This window comes from Capricornis sumatraensis, chromosome 13 (assembly GCF_032405125.1).
Source record: "Capricornis sumatraensis isolate serow.1 chromosome 13, serow.2, whole genome shotgun sequence".
NCBI classification, from domain to species: domain Eukaryota; kingdom Metazoa; phylum Chordata; class Mammalia; order Artiodactyla; family Bovidae; genus Capricornis; species Capricornis sumatraensis.
In genome coordinates this window covers 82207281-82225641 of record NC_091081.1, presented here as the reverse complement: position 1 = coordinate 82225641, position 18361 = coordinate 82207281, and the positions used below count along the sequence as shown (strand labels likewise).

Here is an 18361-nt window from a genome sequence, read left to right as displayed (position 1 = left end):
CCCCGCAGTGGCTGGCCTCGGGCGGAGGAGAGTGGACGCGGCAGCCCTGGCGAGTCGCAGCCTCAGACACAGTGGGCGATGGACCCTGCCGGCCAGGGATGGGGCACTATCTACCAAAACGTGACCCTTCCTTCACGAGTAGCATGCTGAAACCGTTCCGGAAATAATCTGGGCTTCCGTTCCTTCCCCAGGCCACCGAGCTCGCCGAGTACACTGCCAAGATCGCCCTCCTGGAGGAGGCGCGGCGGCGCAAGGAGAACGAGGTGGAGGAGTGGCAGCTCCGGGTGAGCGCGGGGCGCCAGCGAGGGCGTGGGGTGGGTGGCCAGTGGGGGACCGTGGGGCGGGGGTCAGCGGGGACTGCACCCTCTGGGCTCAGGATGCCCCGTCACGAACTAGCTTTAAGTCAGATTACGTGGATGCCCCAGGATGGCCAGAGTCCCCTTCTGCCGCTCGGAACATGCATCCCCGCGGTGCTGGGGAAGACCTGCACCCTGGGGGTCTCCAGCCCCCGCGAGTCCAGCTCTGGCTGCTCCTTCTTGGTGCGATGGGTGGGCGGCCTCACCTCTGAGGATCGGTTCCCCGTTGCAGAGCCAGGACGAGCAACACCTGGCTTGCTCTGTGCCCCCACCCCCCAAGAGGTTTAGTTGGTGGCGGCTGTAATAGAACCACATCCCTCCTGTCTCCCCCAGACTGCACTGTTCCTGGGGTGGGGGGGGCTGCCATCGAGTTCAGAGGGTAGGCGTCTGCCAGGCTGTGGCGCTCCTCCCCCCTCGCCAGCCCTTCCTCACCTGCGGTGGCCCCCTCCTCTACACGGACCTTCACCACCATCCCCCAACCAGAGTTGTGTGCAGAAGATTCTGGTCTTTGGGTTTTTTAAGAAAGTGCTCAAGTATTAAATGAGAGAAGTGGGTTACAAAACAGGTACAAACTTAAGCACGTCTCCAGGGTCAGGATGGTGGTGCAGTGCCCCTCCACCCGCCCGCCCCCCCCCCGCCCCACGATGCTGGAAGGATTATGGGGTGAGAATGGGTGTGAGCCATGTGCTGAGAGGCAGGGAGGAGCTTGATAAGCAACACCCACCCGGCCACTGGAGGAAAGTAAAACGCAACATCAAAAACCCTTCAGTGGCTGGAGGGCTTCATCATATTTTTTTTCAAAAATATATACAATAAGCATATACAGGGACTGTAAAGAAGTTACAGTACTTAGAAAAGTGTCTACCTTCTCTCAGTGCAGTTGACCCGGGTCTCCAGACCCGGGGGCGGCTGCACAAACGGTGGACTGGCCACCAGGTCAGCCAGAGCCTGGCCCTCCGCTTGGCGCTGCTGCAGACTGCCGCATGCAGCCGCCGGGGGAAGGGAGGGTGCAGGATCTTGCTCTCCGCACGGACAGTGGGCCTTCAGTTAAAAGGTGGTTCTTAAGGACTCAAGCTCAGGGTTCTCTGTGAAAGTTCTCACCTGCCTCTCAACCTGCTTCCAAAGGCCAAGGAAGCCCAGGATGACCTGGTGAAGACCCGGGAGGAGCTGCACCTGGTGATGACCGCGCCGCCGCCGCCGCCGGTGTACGAGCCGGTGAACTACCACGTGCATGAGGGCCCGCAGGAGGAGGGCACGGAGCTGAGCGCTGAGCTGTCCAGCGAGGGCATCCTGGACGACCGCAACGAGGAGAAGCGCATCACCGAGGCCGAGAAGAACGAGCGGGTGCAGCGGCAGCTGATGGTGAGGGCCGGGGCGCGGCGGGGCCGGGGCGCCTGGGAGGGTCATCGGGCTGACCACGGGCCACTCGAGCTGACTGTGGGCCACTTCCCGTTGCAGACTCTGACCAATGAGCTGTCCCAGGCCAGAGACGAGAACAAGCGTACCCACAACGACATCATCCACAATGAGAACATGAGGCAAGGCCGGGACAAGTACAAGACGCTGCGGCAGATCCGGCAAGGCAACACCAAGCAGCGCATCGACGAGTTCGAGGCCATGTGAGGGGGCCGATCCTCGGCTCTGCGCGGCGGCCGGCCCACACCGCCCTGCGCCGCCCCCAGCCCTCCGGCCGCCACTCTCTCCCTGCTCCGGGTGCTTCACCAAGAGAGCAATTGCTTCAGTGGGAATGTTCTGGGGCTGGGACTGGCTGCAGTTTCCCTGGTTTATTTTTCCCAATTGTATCATAGTGCCAAACAGGCCTGATTCTTGTTTTTATTTTTATTGAATCACTTCCGGTTTTTTTTTTTTTTTTTGCTTGGAGCAGGACGAAATCAATTAAGGAAAGATGCCTGTAAAGTTTGAAATAACTAACTCCTCCATGCTGGCATGTGTGATACGAGATTGAGTATAATTAAAACCACATCGTGGCTTATATTCTGTGCCATACTTTTTTTCTATCTGAAATTAGCTGAAATTGATTTTCCTCTTGATTTCTATGAAGGATCCACCTCTGTATATCTGTTTTTTGAAGTGTGAGAAGTTTGACGCACTCCCTTACGCTCGCGCACCATTTCCTTCCTCCAGGCCTTCAGTTCAGTTGACGAAATCCTGTGATCATTCGATCCCTCAGGATAAACAATGCTGGATACTGTACTCTGGATAATAATTTTTTTTTTTTTTTTTTGCTTAACAGATAGAGGGCTACATTGTTGGACTCACACACCTAAATAATGATCAGCTCTAGAGCATAGTATTTATATGTAAGCGATAACATGGGTTTGTAACATTAGTTTAAAAAAGGGAAAGTTTCATTCTGTATATTTTGTTACCTTTTACAGAATAATAAAAGAATTACATATTAAAAACCACGGCCCTGAATCTGACATGACCTGAGGGCAGTAAGGAGGCTGGTCGACTGCTGCCTTCCTATCTGGGAAATGAGTTTTTTTTTCGTTTGTTTGGTTTTGCTTTTAGTGTTCTTTGTGCATGTAATTGACTATGCACATATTTGAATTTTCTATCAGAGCTGCTTATTTGCAAAAGACACGCAGGCTGTTCTGATAATTCAGACACCAGCCATGAGGGCCCTTCTGACCTGGTCAGGATCTCAGTCCTTCCACAAGCAGAACCTGCTCTGACCTCCTCCGCTCCTGAGCACATCCACGAAGAGCCGGTAGCTGTCTGCTCATTCCCAGCCTTCCCGTCCACACTCCGTTCTGTCCTTTCTCCGACCGGCCGTCTGCACAGCCCAGCAGCTGGACTGAGAGGCCGCCATCCCTCGGGTGACCCTTACCTGGCCAAAATGATTCCCATGGGGTTAGCTGACCACCTCCAGAAACAGTTTTCCACAGCCAAGGGGGGAGGAATTGAATACCATGTTCTTTCCTCTTTGAAAGACATAATTTCACTGTTTGCTAAGCGCAGGGGGACCAGGGTACCTGGTGAACATTTATTGAAATCTGTTCATTTTGTACATCTCTCAAAGCAGACAACCAACCTGAGACTCAGTAACATCCATGATTGAGCTGTTTAACTTAAATACACACAGAAGGGTCTGGAAGAACGTCTCAGTGGTGGGCTGGCTACAGACGGGCAGCTTCACACTCCTGAGGGACCCCCGCGCAGTGCGTGTCCACACCCAGCCCTGCAGCACTTGAACAGCAGTCAGTGCAGGATGAGGGTCATGTCTGTCCATAGGTTGGGGCTGGAAAGAACTTTCTGCCACTGGAGCTTTGCCTGTGAGCTTGTGTGTGCGCTGCCCGGCAGGTCCTCTGTGTGAGCAAAGGGACAGGTTAGTGATGGGGCTACAGGTTAGTGATGGCAGCTGGGGGATGCCCACTGGCCCTTCTCAGCAAAGTGGAAAGTAGTTTTTCTCTGCAACTTTAGACCAGATGAAAACGTGCCCTTCGGGTGAGTAAGGGAGAGGACCCACCCCCTAACAGCAGGTGTGGACATGCTCAGGTGTCCTCCCCGGGGGCCGACAGGCCTCCAAAAGCCCAGGGCTTCCTCTCTGCAGTTTGGAAGTGAGGAGAGGACAGCTTTGGGTTGTTTCTTCCAGAAAGAAGGGGGTCGAAGGCCTTAATATATCACTGTGGCTGTGGACAGGCAGAGGGCCAGGCTAGCTCGCAGAGAGGAGTTGCCCTCCGTGAGAAGAGGGTGCCGTGGACAGGGTTCGTTCTAAGACTAATTGAACCATGAGTCTGGTTTCTCCCCAGTGGTCTCAGAGGCCCTGGGAGTGTGTCTGGATATCCTGGTAGTCGCAGCGTTTTGGGAGCCTCGCTGCCCCAGGAAATGCCGGCACTCGCTGAGCGAGACTGAGAAGCATCGCCCTCCAGTCCCTCCATTAATGAGATCGTTTCTGAATCGCTGTTTGTTTGGGTTAAGAAGATATTCTCCTTTAAGAAAATAATCCTTGACGCCAGAAACAAAAGCAAAGGCTGTACCCAGCCCATTTTGAGACGTATAATTTTTTGTTTCTTTAGCAGATCTAAATCCGATTTAAATCGTTGAAATACTTCGCTGTATTATCGCTCAGTTGTGGAAACTAGACTAACTGCCATTTATGGTGGGTAAGGAAGTGGCAACCCGCTCCAGTACTCTTGCCTGGAGAAGCCAACGGACCGAGGAGCCTGGCGGGCTACAGTCCATGGGGTCGCAAGGGTCGGACATGACTTAGTAACCAAACCAACAGGCAGTTTCGGAGCCAGTTAAGTCTCCTGCCACCACGGAAACACTGTTTTTAATGGTTTGAACGTTAAGACTGTCACTAAAGATCAGACAGACTTACTCGAACCAAGCCTGGCACCTCCCAGGAAGCGGTCGTTCACCCCGAAGGTGGCCTGGTCCCAAACGGTCAGTTCTAGGCTGGACTGCCTCAGCTGCGAAGGGGTGACGCCTTTGAAAACGAAGGAATGCTTCCACTGGGGACAGGCCTGCTTCTTCAGGACGGGGGACTTGAGTCTCAACCTCTGCTGGTCTGGCAGAGTGAGACAGCTGCACAGGGAAACAGATTGAAAACCCGTAAGCTCGGCCCACCATGCGCCCCCACTCCCTGTTGGTACTTGCTCCTTGGTGAGACCAAGTGCTCAGAAAGTGCTCATAAACCCACTGCAGAACAAAAATTGTAAGCGCGGAGCGGGCATGGGAATTTTGAGACCTGGCTCTGTGATCTCTCACTAGGATGTTCCAACTTTCAGGGTGGAATTCTGCTCCGAGGATTAAGGGTGCTTTGGGATCCCAGGCCACGTGGCCCTAGTCTTAATCTGCCTCCTTGGTGTGACCACCACCAGGCTCGTCAGACCTGCTACCCAGGGAGCAGCACTCTGTACACACATTATCTCTTTTAACCCTGTTCTCAGACAAAAGAAATCCAGGAGGGCTAAGTCAGTCGCCTGCTCAAGGCCATACAGATAAGTGGCAGGTTTAGGACCCAGTTCTATCTAGACAAGGTAAGCCGTCATTTTTCCATTATGTCACTGACTGGGGATTTAGCAATTCTATATAATTATTACCTGTGTTTGCTTTACTTTTGGAGACACCATTAAACCCGTAGTGAATGAGAATGAGACAGGAGAGTCATCCATCTTACTGTTAATCCAAGAGGATGTCAGTGTCGAGCTAAATTGACATTTACTAACCATATTGCTTTCTCCATGGTCCCCTCAGTCCCTGGTGCCGTCACTGGTGTCACAGTAAGGACTGACAAGCTTTGGGTTTAGTTTAAAATGTATTCCAAATCTAGCTTCAGCACGCCTGAGTCCCATGAATTCTCGGAAACTAATCTTTAACACACATTATGTTGGGTTTTCATAGGAAAGCTAAAATCAAGACAAGTTTAAAGTGGCTTACACTTGGTGTCCCCTTACAGGGATGATGCCATATGTGTAATGAAGGCAGAAGAGTTAGTCGCTCAGTTGTGTCCGACTCGGCAACCCCGTGGACTATAGCCCACCAGGCTCCTCTATCCATGGTATTCTCCAGGCAAGAATACTGGAGTGGGTAGCCGTTCCCTTCTCCAGGGTCTCCTGCATCACAGGCAGATTCTTTACCATCTGAGCCATCAGGGAAGCCCTGCCTGTATGTGTAACGGTCATCAATGAATAATGATTGATTACAAATACCTACCCCTTAACAAATGAGTTTAAGGTGCCATCTGACCGCACAGGTAGATTCTTGGCTCCCAGCACTACCAAACAGAGCTGACCGTTCTGCGATGGCTCGTCCCCTGTCCCTGGAAGGAAAGCTGGCATTTACCATCAACCCGACTTCTACAGCATGCAAGGCCATCCCCTCAAACTGGTAGCTTAACCAGAGGATGTGTTAATAGCCCCCAGGTTCCCAGAGCGAGAGAGCACATGTCCAGCACGCGGGGCTCCCTTGGCCCTGCTCACATGCTGCCCACTGCTGCACCATCAGGGAAAGATTCAAAACCCAGGCACCCGGCAGCTGCCAAGAGGCATGAAGAGCCAAGGAGAGGAGGACGCAGGAGCTTTAGCCAGTGGGCTGGGGAAGAGACCTCTGTCCGGGGGCTGCGATGACCACAGGGTGTGAGCTACTGCTTTGCTGGGGGCCCTGCAAGCGTGGGCAGTAGAAGTCCCTCTTCTATCAAGGAGGAGATCACTAACAGGGAAGCCTGGTGTGCTCCAGTCCACGGGGTCGCATGACTTAACAGCTGATGACAACATTGCTAATAATGTGGAACTGTCCTCTCCCTGTCTTCATTCTCCACCTCACTGCTTTCCTGTGCCCCCGTTATCTGAGTCAGTCCCACCTCGTGAAGCTGAGGACCTTGACCCCTCCTCCCTTCCGAGCAGCCACTGCCCACGTGGCGTGGGAGCAGGGAGCCAGTCACTGGGAGCCTGGCAGGCCCTTCAGCCTGGAGCTGGAGGCGAACCAGACCATAATGCGGATGTCAGTCCACACAGAGGACTGTTTCTCCGGTGAGACAGTGTGCGAGCCAGCCGCCTGGGAGGAAGCCCCCAGGCAGGCGTCGCAGGAGCCCGTCGAGTGGGCATCACACGCCTGATTTTGGTCACTGATTTCCCTCCTAAGTCGAGGGGTCCAGAGAAGCAGGCTGGGCTTCGCGGGTTTGGTGGGCGTTCCTGGAACACAGGCTCAGTGGGCAGCAGAAAGGAAAGGCTGCAGCCTTTCAAGCCGTCTGCTGCCCCAGGCTCGGGAACAGTGACAGGGAAGGACAGATGCTTGCAGGCAGGGCGCCACCCACCTTCTGGAGCCTCCTGGAGCTCTCTGGGCCCTGCAGGGAGGACCAGCTTGGCCCGGACTGTGAGTTCTCCGTTATTGGTGGGATGGCTGTCTTCGGATTTCTCTGCCTGCGGGATATGAGACAGAGCTCAGAGGCAGAACTCCCCAGCCCCCAGAACCTTCTGGACTCCTCTCATTGTCTCAGCACTGACCATAAGTGTCCCCTTCCAACTCCCCCTGCCCACCCCATCCCGGCAAAGCCTCTGCAGGCCTGGGAGAGCCCAGGAACGGGGGCAGGAGGTGCCCCAGCCTCCCACCTGGCGAGTGAGTGGGTGGAGAGGTTTGGGGAGGGGAATGGAAGCGTCTAGGTTCATTCCAGCCCCCCAGCAGGGACCAGCCTCCACCCTCAACTTCCAGAAATCTTTGACAACCCCATGGTTCCCTCCTGGCAGGGCTGAAAGGGTGGACCTGTGAGCAGACCCCCGCCCCGATCCAGTGTGGAGAGTCACTGTCTATCAGCCGGGATTAGGAGGGACGCTGCTCAGTCTGGGGATCTCGGCTCCTTGCCTGCTTATCAAAGAGATGACCAGCCTTGGCGGCGGCCTGCCTCAACCTGAATAAGATCCTGGGGGAAGAAGACAGGACGGGGCCCCTCGACAGGGAGCTGGAGGGTGGGGGGGCACGTAGACCACATCTGGCAGGGAAAATCGGGAGAGCCTTCAAGGAGGAGCAGGGATTTAAGCGCCATCTTGGGCTGACCTTAGAGATTCCAAGAGGCGGCCTGAGGATAAACTAAGGTTCTGAGAAGAGCAAGCACAGGGCACTGGAGGGGACTGAGGGCGAGTTGTGCAGACCCCACTAGAGAAGAGAGATGGGAAGGAGGGTGGGACCCTGCCAGGCCTGGACTTAACACAATAGAGGCCAGAGACCAGAGCTGCTTCTAAGCAGAGGTGCTTCCTGTCTGACACTCCGTGACCTCATGGACTGTAGCCCTCCAGGTTCCTCTGTCCCTGGAATTCTCCAGGCAAGAACACTAGAGTGGGTTGCCATTCCTTTCTCTGGGGGAATTTTCCTGACCCAGAGATCGAACCTGGGTCTCCTGTATTGCAGGCAGGTTTTTTTTTTTTTTTTAACCATCTGAGTCACTGGGGAAGCCCACTTCTAAGCAGAAGCATCCTAAAAAACAGCCCCCAGGGCCTCTGGCGGGGAAAACAGGGACAAGGCCACCTGGGCCCGGCCCAGCCCTCGTAAAGGCCCTGCCAGACTCTCACATGGCCCTACACCCTGCTGTCACCTCTTAGGAGGTGGCAGAGCACACGTCCCCTCTTTCTCATCCGTGCTCTCTCCCTGTCCGTGATCCTCAGAAACATGGGCAAAGCAGGCGCCCCAAGAAGCGCAGCCCTTTCTCCCTGGCCTCTCACCCTCCCGGCCGAGCTGACCTGCGGCCCCTGCTGGCCTTCCTGAGAACACGGGTCCGGCCATCCTCATCTCTTACTGCTTGCTTGGGGTGGAGGCACGGCACGTGACAACCCCGCAGATCTGGGGGGGACTTTAGCTCGAGAAGGTCAAGCCTCCTCAGCTGACACCAGGTGGCCCCGAAATCTGGGAAGCGTGTGGACCTACCAGGCCGTCACCAGGACCTGAACCCCCAGCCTGATCTCTGCTGGTGTCTGGACCCCACTGAGGGTGGGGCTATTTGGGACCCTGAACACAGCTGAGCAGGTGAGACTCCAGCCCACCCCCAACCAGGGAGCCAGGCTGAAGCTCCCACTGCAGGGTCACAGGCAGGCAGGGGCCCCGGCTCCCAGGGATCTTCTGGGATTCTCTTCTGGGATCCCTTTGACAAGTCAGTTTGGTTCTTGTGCTGGGGGTGGGGGCTGTGCTTAGTTGCTCAGTTGTGTCTGAACCCCATGGACTATAGCCCTCCAGGCTCCTCTGCCCATGGGATTCTCAAGGCAAGAACTGGAGTGGGTTGCCATGCCCTTCTCCAGGGGATCTTCCCGACCCAGGGATCAAACCTGCATCTGCATTGCAGGCAGATTCTGTACCATCTGAGCCACCAGGGAGGCCTTCAAGCTCACCTTGGCCCGGAGCGGATACCAGCGGAAGGACTGTGATTCTCTGTCTTCGAAATCCCACGTGGCCAGAGGGACGATCACTTCTCCAAGAAACACCCTCCGGGTGAGCACGCCCAGATGCCACACGGACACTTGCAGCTGCCGGCTGGCCAGCTGGGCCAGCTCCACCTGGTACTGTGGAGGCAGGCAGACAGTGAGTGTGGGCTCACAGCTCCTGGACGATTTTTCGTCTGTTTCCAACACTGCCCTTCGTTCCATACTCTATCTTTAAACTTCTAATTAATCTGGTTATTTTCTTCATGGCTACAAGCCCCGCGAGTGCAGTTCAGACCAACAGTCCACCATGCATCTGTGCCCTCTCAGAGCCAGGTGCTTCGGGGAGCAAAGCTTTTGGTCCCCCGGGTCTGCCCGCCTCGGGGCAGCTCTGCACGCTGGGCAGCCTTCCTTGACCTCTTGCTGCTCTTCAGGGGCTCCCTGACTGGTGGCCCCTTCCTGACAAAACAGGACGACTCCCTTTGGCTGACTGAGGCCACAGTGCAAAGTAAGACCTGCTTTCCATTGCCGGCAAGGCCCAGGAGGCTGGGCTGGCAGACCCTGGCTTGCTAGTCTCCACGGGGTACGTGTCACCGACCCCAGAGAACGAGGGTTAAGGTCACAGCCACTGTCACTCAGATCGAGTGTCACTGTTCACTCTTCCCCGGCCCCCCACTGAGTGGTCTTCCTGGGGAGCGCCCGCACCCCGTGGAGCACCAGAAGTCTCCCCAAGGAGTGCTGTGCCTAGAAAACTGAGAGTCGGCTTTCAGATCCCCAACCTTCACATGCACGTTCCTCCAAACTGGTGAAGCTCGGTATCATACTCCCGCCCCCTGCTCCAGGGATGCGACCTCCGGGGAGCCGAACTAAAGGGTCTGAAATCCTGGTTTCCAACACACTGTTCACGATTGCTCAGCTTCTTCATCGGCCCATCTTTTCCATTTTATGTATGATTTCTGTGAAAGCCTAAAGCTGGGTCCATGTTGGGATGTTCTACATTTAGAATAAAAATCGGTTCTTCTCAATGTATCTGGGAAGCTTTATAGGATAACCAAGATACTCACAATACACTGGATAAAATATTCATGGTACACTGAGTTGAGATTCTGGGTGCCCTTTAACTAAGGTAGTGAAAACTTTAAAAATCAAAGTATATAATATTTATCTAAACTAGAGTCAATGCTCATCTTTGCCTCATTTCATAAAATATGAGATATTTGTCTGCCTCTGTTCAGTACAAAGCACCTTAAACCTGTGACGAGTAATTTTATATGTAAGCTCACAATGTGTGAGGTAGCACAGAGCTTTTCAAAATTCTGTTACATGAGCAAAGCCACATGAAGACCAGGGTCAGTGATTTGCTACTGGAGGAGTATCCCAGACCAGTAGCACCTCAGGCCCCACCCATACTTACTGAATGAAAAGAAAGTTGCTAAGTCATGTGTCTGACTCTTGCGACCCCATGGACTGTAGCCCGCCACTCTCCTCTGTTCATGGGATTCTCCAGGCAAGAATATTGCAGTGGGTTGCCATTTCCTTCTCCAATCTGCTTTTAAAAGCAATTCCTTGGGGAGTCCTTATGAATGTAAATTTTATGAAGGACTGCCTGTCTATCCTAGGTTCTGGGTGTACTTTTAAGGACTCTTTAAGCTTCAACTTCCCCATTGCTAAATGAGGATGCCAACACATGGCTCAGAGGGTACATAAAGCACTTGGTCACAGCAAGGGCACAGAAAACAATGGCTATTTTCGTGTCCCAAGTAGGACCCTTGTGCCAGCTGCCCAGATGGCCCCTGGCTGGGAGTTCACAAATGCCCGTACTCGCCAAAGAAGGCAAACAAAGTCTTCTCTTTTCTCGGGCTTGATGCGTGGAATCCCTGGGCTGACTAGCCTTCAGTGGGCACATCTCTGTGCATCCGGAGTGTCCTTCCAGCTCAAGGCCTCCCACGCCTGTCTGCCATCTACACTTACTAGACATCACCTACAGTTCTCCTCCCTGTGTCCCAGTGGGAGGCAGTCCCTCCCTGGTCTCTGCCCTAAGCCACCAGTTACAATTCTTAGCGCCAAAGAAAATGGAAACCCGAACAATTCTTCCAGAAATTTTTTTTTTTAAGTTGTTGTTGGTCCAACTCCTTGCAACCCCATGGACTGCAGCACGCCAGGCTTCCCTGTCCTTCACTATCTCCTGGAGCTTGGTCAAACTGAGGTCCATTGACTCGGTGATGCCATCCAACCATCTCATCCTCTGTCATCCCTCTTCTCCTGCCTTCAATCTTTCCCAGCATCAGGGGCTTTTCCAATGAATCAGCTCTTCGCATCAAGTGGCCAAAGGATTAGAGCTTCATAAAAGAAGAGACCCGGGTCTGCCAGATACTATGACAGAGAAGTACTTTCACAAGGATACTAACTCAGCAGTTTCATTTACAGGGCCCCTGGTTTGACGATATGTCTCTGATAGTGATAAAAATCCAACAGAACAGACCAATTTTAGAAACTGAAGTGAAGTGGCTCAGTCGTGTCCGACTCTTTGCAGCCTCAAGGACTATAGCCTACCAGGCTCCTCCATCCATGGGATTTTCCAGGTAAGGGTACTGGGGTGGGGTGCCATTGCCTTCTCCTTTAAAAACGGCAAGGCAGCCTATTTCCTTTTCACCATTGTCTCGCAAATCATTAATCCAAAGTCATGCATTGGTCCATCAGACTCAGCACTTTTTCTGTACAAAGGCTGAAATTTATTTTCTACCACTTGCCACTGATTGACAGAGCCCTGCCGGAATCTTTCAGTGTCTGCACTTAACGTTTAACTGACTCAAGAGTTTGGAGGAACCACTGGCTGGACTCTGGCCCCAGAAGCCCAGCCCGGGATGGGGACACTCCGCCCAGGAGCGTTTGCCCAGTAAGTACCTTCAAGGTCTCCTGAAAGGTCGGCTCCACCGTGTTCTTCTGGACGCCGGTCTTGCGTTTTCCCTGGGACGATCTGTCAGGCAGCAGATAGGTCTTGACGTACCTGGTGGTCAAATGCAGACAGCAAGGGGTGAGAGCCCAGCGTGCAGGGCGGGCAAAGAGTTCAGGAGGAGAACTGCATGTCAGCGGTCGCTTTAACGCCGCTTCCCACTGCCTCTGGGGTCGACAGAAAGCGTTCAGTGGGCGCCCCAGCGACAGTGCTGGGTGCACAGCCCCCCGTTTACACAGTCTCGGGCTATAATCCTCTGAAACTTTTCTGGGGGTGTGAAGCCCCCTCCTCGGATCTGGATCACTCATCACGCTCCATCACTCGTCACTGGTGATCCCCCGGGAAGCGGGGGCTCCCTGGGGGCTCAGTGGGCAGCAGGTTTCTCATCCACCTGGATCCTGAGGCCTGTGTCAGCTTCTCCTCACCCCGCCTGCCTCTTCTCCCCAGCCCACAAGAAAAAAACGTGGAAACGGAAAGTATATGCGGCATGCCATGCTCTTCCTGCAGGGCCTCGGACACTGCGTCCTGACCGCTGAGGACTGGCCTCCCTGAGCCCCTCTCCCCGGGTCTGGAGGCCACCCACCCCCGGGAGCCCCATCCCAGGCTGACCCCTCCACTCAGGTCGTGAGACTGTTCTTCCGGGCTCTTCCGGCAGTGGCACTGATGGCAGGGACACCACGTGCCCAGGTCCTGTCCCAAGGGTTAGAAACCAGCTCTGCTATATCAAAGCCACAGAGAGCAGGAACCCTCCCCCAGGTGGGATCCCCGCTGGAACCCCAGCCTCAGGCCTCTGCCTCCCTTTCAGTCATGCTTCTTATAGAGCAGGACTCAGGGCTCATCAACACCTCACTGTTGATTGACTCAGATCCTTGATCATTACGAGACCTCACACATTGGAAAACAAGAGATATCAAATATATCTGTGTGGCATAAAGCATTATAATAAAAGACACACCCATGTTATCTAGTTAAGTCCTCTATTTCCTTTCTTATCATCATCTGGATGTTCTGTTACTGACACTGGAGTATTGATATGTCCAACTATTACTGTAGGGCTATTGGTTAGTGAAAAATGTTCATATAAGTTTTTCTATAAGATCTCACCCATTACGAATGTTCATTTGAAGAACTGATGCTGAAGCTGAAACTCCAATACTTTGGCCACCTGATGTGAAGAACTGACTCATTTGAAAAGACCCTGATGCTGGGAAAGATTGAAGGCGGGAGGAGAAGGGGACGATAGAGGATGAGATGGTTGGATGGCATCACCGACTCAATGGACTTGGGCTTGGGTGAACTCCGGGAGTTGGTGATGGACAGGGAGGCCTGGGGTGCTGCAGTTCATGGGACTGTAAAGAGTTGGACACGACTGAGCGACTTGAACTGAACTACCCAATATGAACTCAATATTTCTCTCTTCAATTCTGTCAGTTTTTGCTTCTTATATCTTGATGGTCTGTTATTAGATGTACAGACATTTAGGATCATTTTATCATCTTGTTGTACTGAACCTTTTACAAATATATAATGTCCTTTATCTCTTATAATCTTTTCAGACTTAAAGCCTGTTTGTCTGATAATGGGACAGCCACCGCTGCTTGCTCTCGGTTACCGTCTGTATGGAATATCTTCCCTTTGTGTCTTTAGATCTCAAGTGAGTCTCTTGTAGATGGTATACAGTTACATTCTCTGTTTCTATCCATTCTGCCAGTTTCTGTCTTTTGATTGGACAGTCTGCCAGTTTCTGTCTTTTGATTGGACAGTCTAATCCATTTTTCTTTAAATTAACTACTAATTGCATTTGCATGCGTGTTCAGTCGTGTCTGACTCTTTGTGACCCTTTGGTCTGTAGCCCACCAAGCTCCTCTGTCCATGGGATTTTCCAGGCAAGAAGACTGCAGTGAGTTGCCATTTCCTTCTCCAGGGGATCTTCCCAACCCAGAGATCAAACCTGTGTCAACTGATAAGAAATATTAATACTTACCTCTGTCATTTGCTGTTTCTTTTGCCTTATAGCTTTTGTGCCCTCTGTATTCTTTTGTGTTTAGCTGATTTTCTATGGTGAAACATTTAAATTCCTTTCTTGCTTGTTCTGTTTTGGTTTTCTATAGCTATTTCCTTTGTAGTTACTAAGGGGATTGCATTGACCATCTTAAAGTTATAGCACTAACTGAATTCATGCCATGTTAACCTTAGCAACATAAGAACTCTGCTTCTTTTCAGCTCTATCCTCACCTCTTTCCCTTGCTGGTGTTACAAAACTAGATGTGCATGTGTGTGCTCAAGTCTCTTCAGTCCTGACTCTTCACAACACTATGGACTGTAGCCCACCAGGCTCCTCTGTCCATGGGATTTTCCAGACAAGAATACTGGAGTGGGTTGCCATTTCCTCCTCCAGGGGATCTTCCTGACCCAGGGATCAAACCTGGGTCTCTTATGTCTCCTACACTGGCAGGCAGGTTCTTTATCACTAGTGCTGCCTGGGAAGCCCATGTGTCCAAAACTAGAAAGTACTAATTCTTTTAAATGCATTAGTCTCTTAAATTATGTCAAAGACCAAGTGTGGAGTGACAAGCCAAAATGACACCCATAATCTTTCAAAAGGTAGTCGTGTCCTAAGTCATATGAGAAACCAAAAGTGGAATTACCTCCCACTGATTACAATTACGGGACCTTTTGTAACTGCCTGTCTATGTGCCATTATCAAGGTCTTTATTTTTTCATTTGTCTTGAGTTACTGTCTAGTGTCCTTTCATTTCACTTCCAGGGTCATCTTGAGCATTTCTTGCAGGGCAGGGCAGGGGTAACGTGCTCACTTAGCTTTTCTTTAGCTGAGAATGTTGTAATTTCTCCCTCACTTTTGAAGAACAGTTTTGCTGTGTGTTTCGTTTCCTTTTAGCACTCTCTGTCTCTGTCTCTCTAGCACCTACTGCATTCTGTCCTCTAAAGTGTCTGATAAGAAATCTGCTGATATTCTAACTGGGGAATCCCTAGTACTGACAATTCACTTCTTTCTTGCTGCTTTCAAGAGTCTGTCTTTCAAATGTTTGTTGATAATGTGTCTCAGTGTGGGTCTCTGAGTTCAGCACCCCTGGAGTTCAAAGCGCTTCTTTGGCGTTTATGTCTTGCGTCCCATTTGGGAAGTCTTCAGCCATCATTTCTTCAGGTTTCTCTCTGCCCCATGCTTTCTCTCTCCCCCTTTTGGTAGGTATGTTGCCTATGTTGGTTCACTTCATGGGGTCCTCAAGGTCCTTTAGGTTCTGTTTGCTTTTCTTTAATCTTTTTTCTTTCTGTTCCCCAGACTCAGGAATTCCATCATCCTATCTTCAAGTTCACCTATTCTTTCTTTCACCTGCTCATACCCACCTTTGAATTCCTCTAGTGAAATTTTCATTTCAATTATTGTAGCTTTCACAGCTCCAGAATAGTTTTCTTTTTAGGTTTTCTATCTCTTTATTGATATTTCTATTTTGTTTATATATCATTTTTTTTTTCAATTTTCTCCACATCTTTCTTTAGTTCTTTGAGCATCCTTTAAGCTGTTGTTTTAAAGTCTTTGTTGAGTAAACCCACCATCAGATCTCTTTCAGAGCAAGCTTCTGTTGCTTTAGTCTTTCCCTTTGAATGAGCTATACTTTCCTGTTTCAGGGGGTAGTTTTGGGACAATGATTATTCCAATTTTCCTGGTGCAGAAGGTACAGATAGGGGAATAATAGAAGTTAAGACTAGAAAGACAGGAGGGATTTGTGATGGAGAGCCAGAGTGCTTTAGTAATGCACTGAGGAGCTACTGGAGGTTTCAGAGCAGAAGAGAGTTCTATTGGGTCACAAAGTATTCCTTTCCCCTAACTGGTACTAAAAATTGTGTGCTAAAAATGTTCCATGTTGGGGAAGGAAAAGACCAAAATGTGGGGCTTGCTTTAAACCATACACAGAAAATCAGTTCCAGCTCCAATATGAAAGTATCTAAGTTTGAAAAAACTCCAATAGAAGATAACAGAGAAGAATGTATTTAAGATTTTCAGGTGGAATTCTCCTACAAACTCAAAAGGCAGACATTTTAAAGGAAAAAAAGGATAAATTGGATATTATCAAATTCTCTACAAGAAAAGTTATCACAATGTTAGAAAACAAGTAACAGCTAGAAGACATGTAAGATACGTATAACCAATGGAAAGTTGTATTGAAAATGGATTTTAAAAAAGCCAGACCCCTGTAAATAAATTTTTAAATGACAACTTGATAGAAAATTGGATGAAAGATATGGATGGCGAGTTCACAGAAGAGGAGTGTACTTCAAGTGATGGATGCATGTATGAAGTTGCTCATCTTTGTTATCAATCAGGGAGACACATGTTAAAATAATAATATCAATTCATATATACCAACTGGGAGAAAATCAATCTATTTACGGGTTGTATTGATAGAATTTTATTTTTCCTACATGGAAAATCAAATTTCCCAGTACCATTTACTGAATTTCATCATTTCCACATTGATTATTAATAGCCTCTTGATCATTTACGTTCTCGTGTATCCTAAGATCTGTATCTGGACTTCTGATTCTGCTCTATTGACCTCCTGCCTGTCCTTGCATCCATGACACATTGTTGAGTTATTAAGCTTTATGATAATTCTTAACACGTCTTTTTGTTTTTACTATTGCCTTGGTTATTCTTGGACTTTCACTTTTCCATATAAATTTTAGAATCAATCAATCTATTATTATATGCCAAAACTTAGACAAAGAAACTTACGGATTGCACTTTTTCTTCTTTTCCTCCCCGAAGGCAAGGTTCTTACAGGCTCTGATGCATATTTCTAAAGAATGAGTTGTGAAGCAGTAACGAAGGGCAAATTCTATCTCTCCAGTGACATTAGCATTGTCAAAATTGCCCATCTCTGTGCAAGTGCTGTTAATGCTGATTAAACTTCCCTGAAAGCAAGAACAACAGATATAACAAGTTACTTCACAGCTAATCAACGGGTCTTTTTGCAGTTCTGGTTTCAAGACATCAAATAAACCAAAATTCACACAGAGCCCGCATCCTGACTCACATTAAGTTAATAACATGCCATCTTGTACTTTGCACAATAACTTGCCACATTTTCTGTCCTAAGGAGATGAGGACACTACTCTGAGTAAACTCTGGGAGATACTGAAGGACACAGAAGCCTGGAGGGCTACAGTTCATGGGCTTGCAAAGAGTCAGACGTGACTTAGCGACTGAGCCACGAAAATACCAACAAGGAGGTGAGGAATCTTCAGAAGGGCTGGTCTTGCCCAGATACGCTGTCTGCCTAGCCGTAAGGTTACACAATCTCATTCCTGAATACGAACCACTTGGGAGATGTGAACTACCTCCTGTGCAATTCTGCAAAGATAAATCTTCAGGGACAGATAGCATCCATGGTATAACATCCAATAGCCATGAAGGGCAGCACAGTCTGGGGGCCAAGTGATTGGGAATTTGATAGAACTGGAGTCAATTGCTACTCATTAGCTTGTGAAAGTCTAAATGGAAAAATTAATGCTGTTCACATAGGGTTGTGGTAAGAAGTAAATGGACTAGAGTATGTAAAATACAATCAAGGCTATGGTCTTTCCAGTAGTCATGTATGGATGTGAGAGTTGGACCATAAAGGCTGAGCACTGAAGAATTGATGCTTTTGAATTGTGAGGCCAGAAAAGACTCTTGAGAATCCACTGGATTGCAATGAGACCAAATCAGTCACCCTAAAGAAAATCAACTCTGAGTATTCATTGGAAGGGCTGATGCTGAAACTGAAGCTCCAATACTTTGGCCACCTGATGCGAAGAGTTGACTCATTGGAAAAGACCCTGATGCTGGGAAAGATTGAAGGCAAAGGGAGAAGAGAGTGACAGAGGATGAGGTGGTTGGATGACATCACTGACTCAATGGGTATGGGATTGAGCAAACTCTGGGAGACACGGAAAGACAGGGAAGCCTGGCATGCTGCAGTCCACGGGGCTGCAGAGTTGGACACGACTTGGCGACTGAGCAACAGTGTAAAATATGCATAGGCAATAATAAGTTGTGTTTCAACTGTTGTGGGTCCCCAGAATGAAAAACAACCACCATAAGTGAGGATGCTCTAGGCGGAGATGATGTGGAGCAGAATCAGTCGCACCGAAAGAACAAACTGCCTGATCGCTGT

General features: G+C 50.2%; 2 protein-coding genes across 3 annotated transcripts in view; one reads left to right on the top strand and one right to left on the bottom strand.

The window, feature by feature from the left end:
• Positions 1 to 2707, top strand: part of EZR (ezrin) — a 47104-nt gene extending 44397 nt beyond the window's left edge. Inside the window, exons 12-14 of the mRNA XM_068985528.1 lie at positions 192 to 284; positions 1482 to 1718; positions 1815 to 2707. Coding sequence (XP_068841629.1) covers positions 192 to 284; positions 1482 to 1718; positions 1815 to 1979 — 495 coding nt within the window. The 3' untranslated portion in view covers positions 1980 to 2707. The remainder of the gene's footprint in view (positions 1 to 191; positions 285 to 1481; positions 1719 to 1814) is intronic.
• Positions 2708 to 3507: 800 nt separating this feature from the next.
• Positions 3508 to 18361, bottom strand: part of SYTL3 (synaptotagmin like 3) — a 78960-nt gene continuing 64106 nt past the window's right edge. For both annotated transcript variants that reach the window (XM_068985183.1, XM_068985184.1), the window contains 7 exons: positions 16939 to 17117; positions 12134 to 12236; positions 9200 to 9370; positions 7141 to 7246; positions 6042 to 6147; positions 4697 to 4910; positions 3508 to 3686 (listed from right to left, as the gene is read on the bottom strand). In XM_068985183.1, coding sequence (XP_068841284.1) covers positions 3582 to 3686; positions 4697 to 4910; positions 6042 to 6147; positions 7141 to 7246; positions 9200 to 9370; positions 12134 to 12236; positions 16939 to 17117 — 984 coding nt within the window. In that variant the 3' untranslated portion in view covers positions 3508 to 3581. The remainder of the gene's footprint in view (positions 3687 to 4696; positions 4911 to 6041; positions 6148 to 7140; positions 7247 to 9199; positions 9371 to 12133; positions 12237 to 16938; positions 17118 to 18361) is intronic.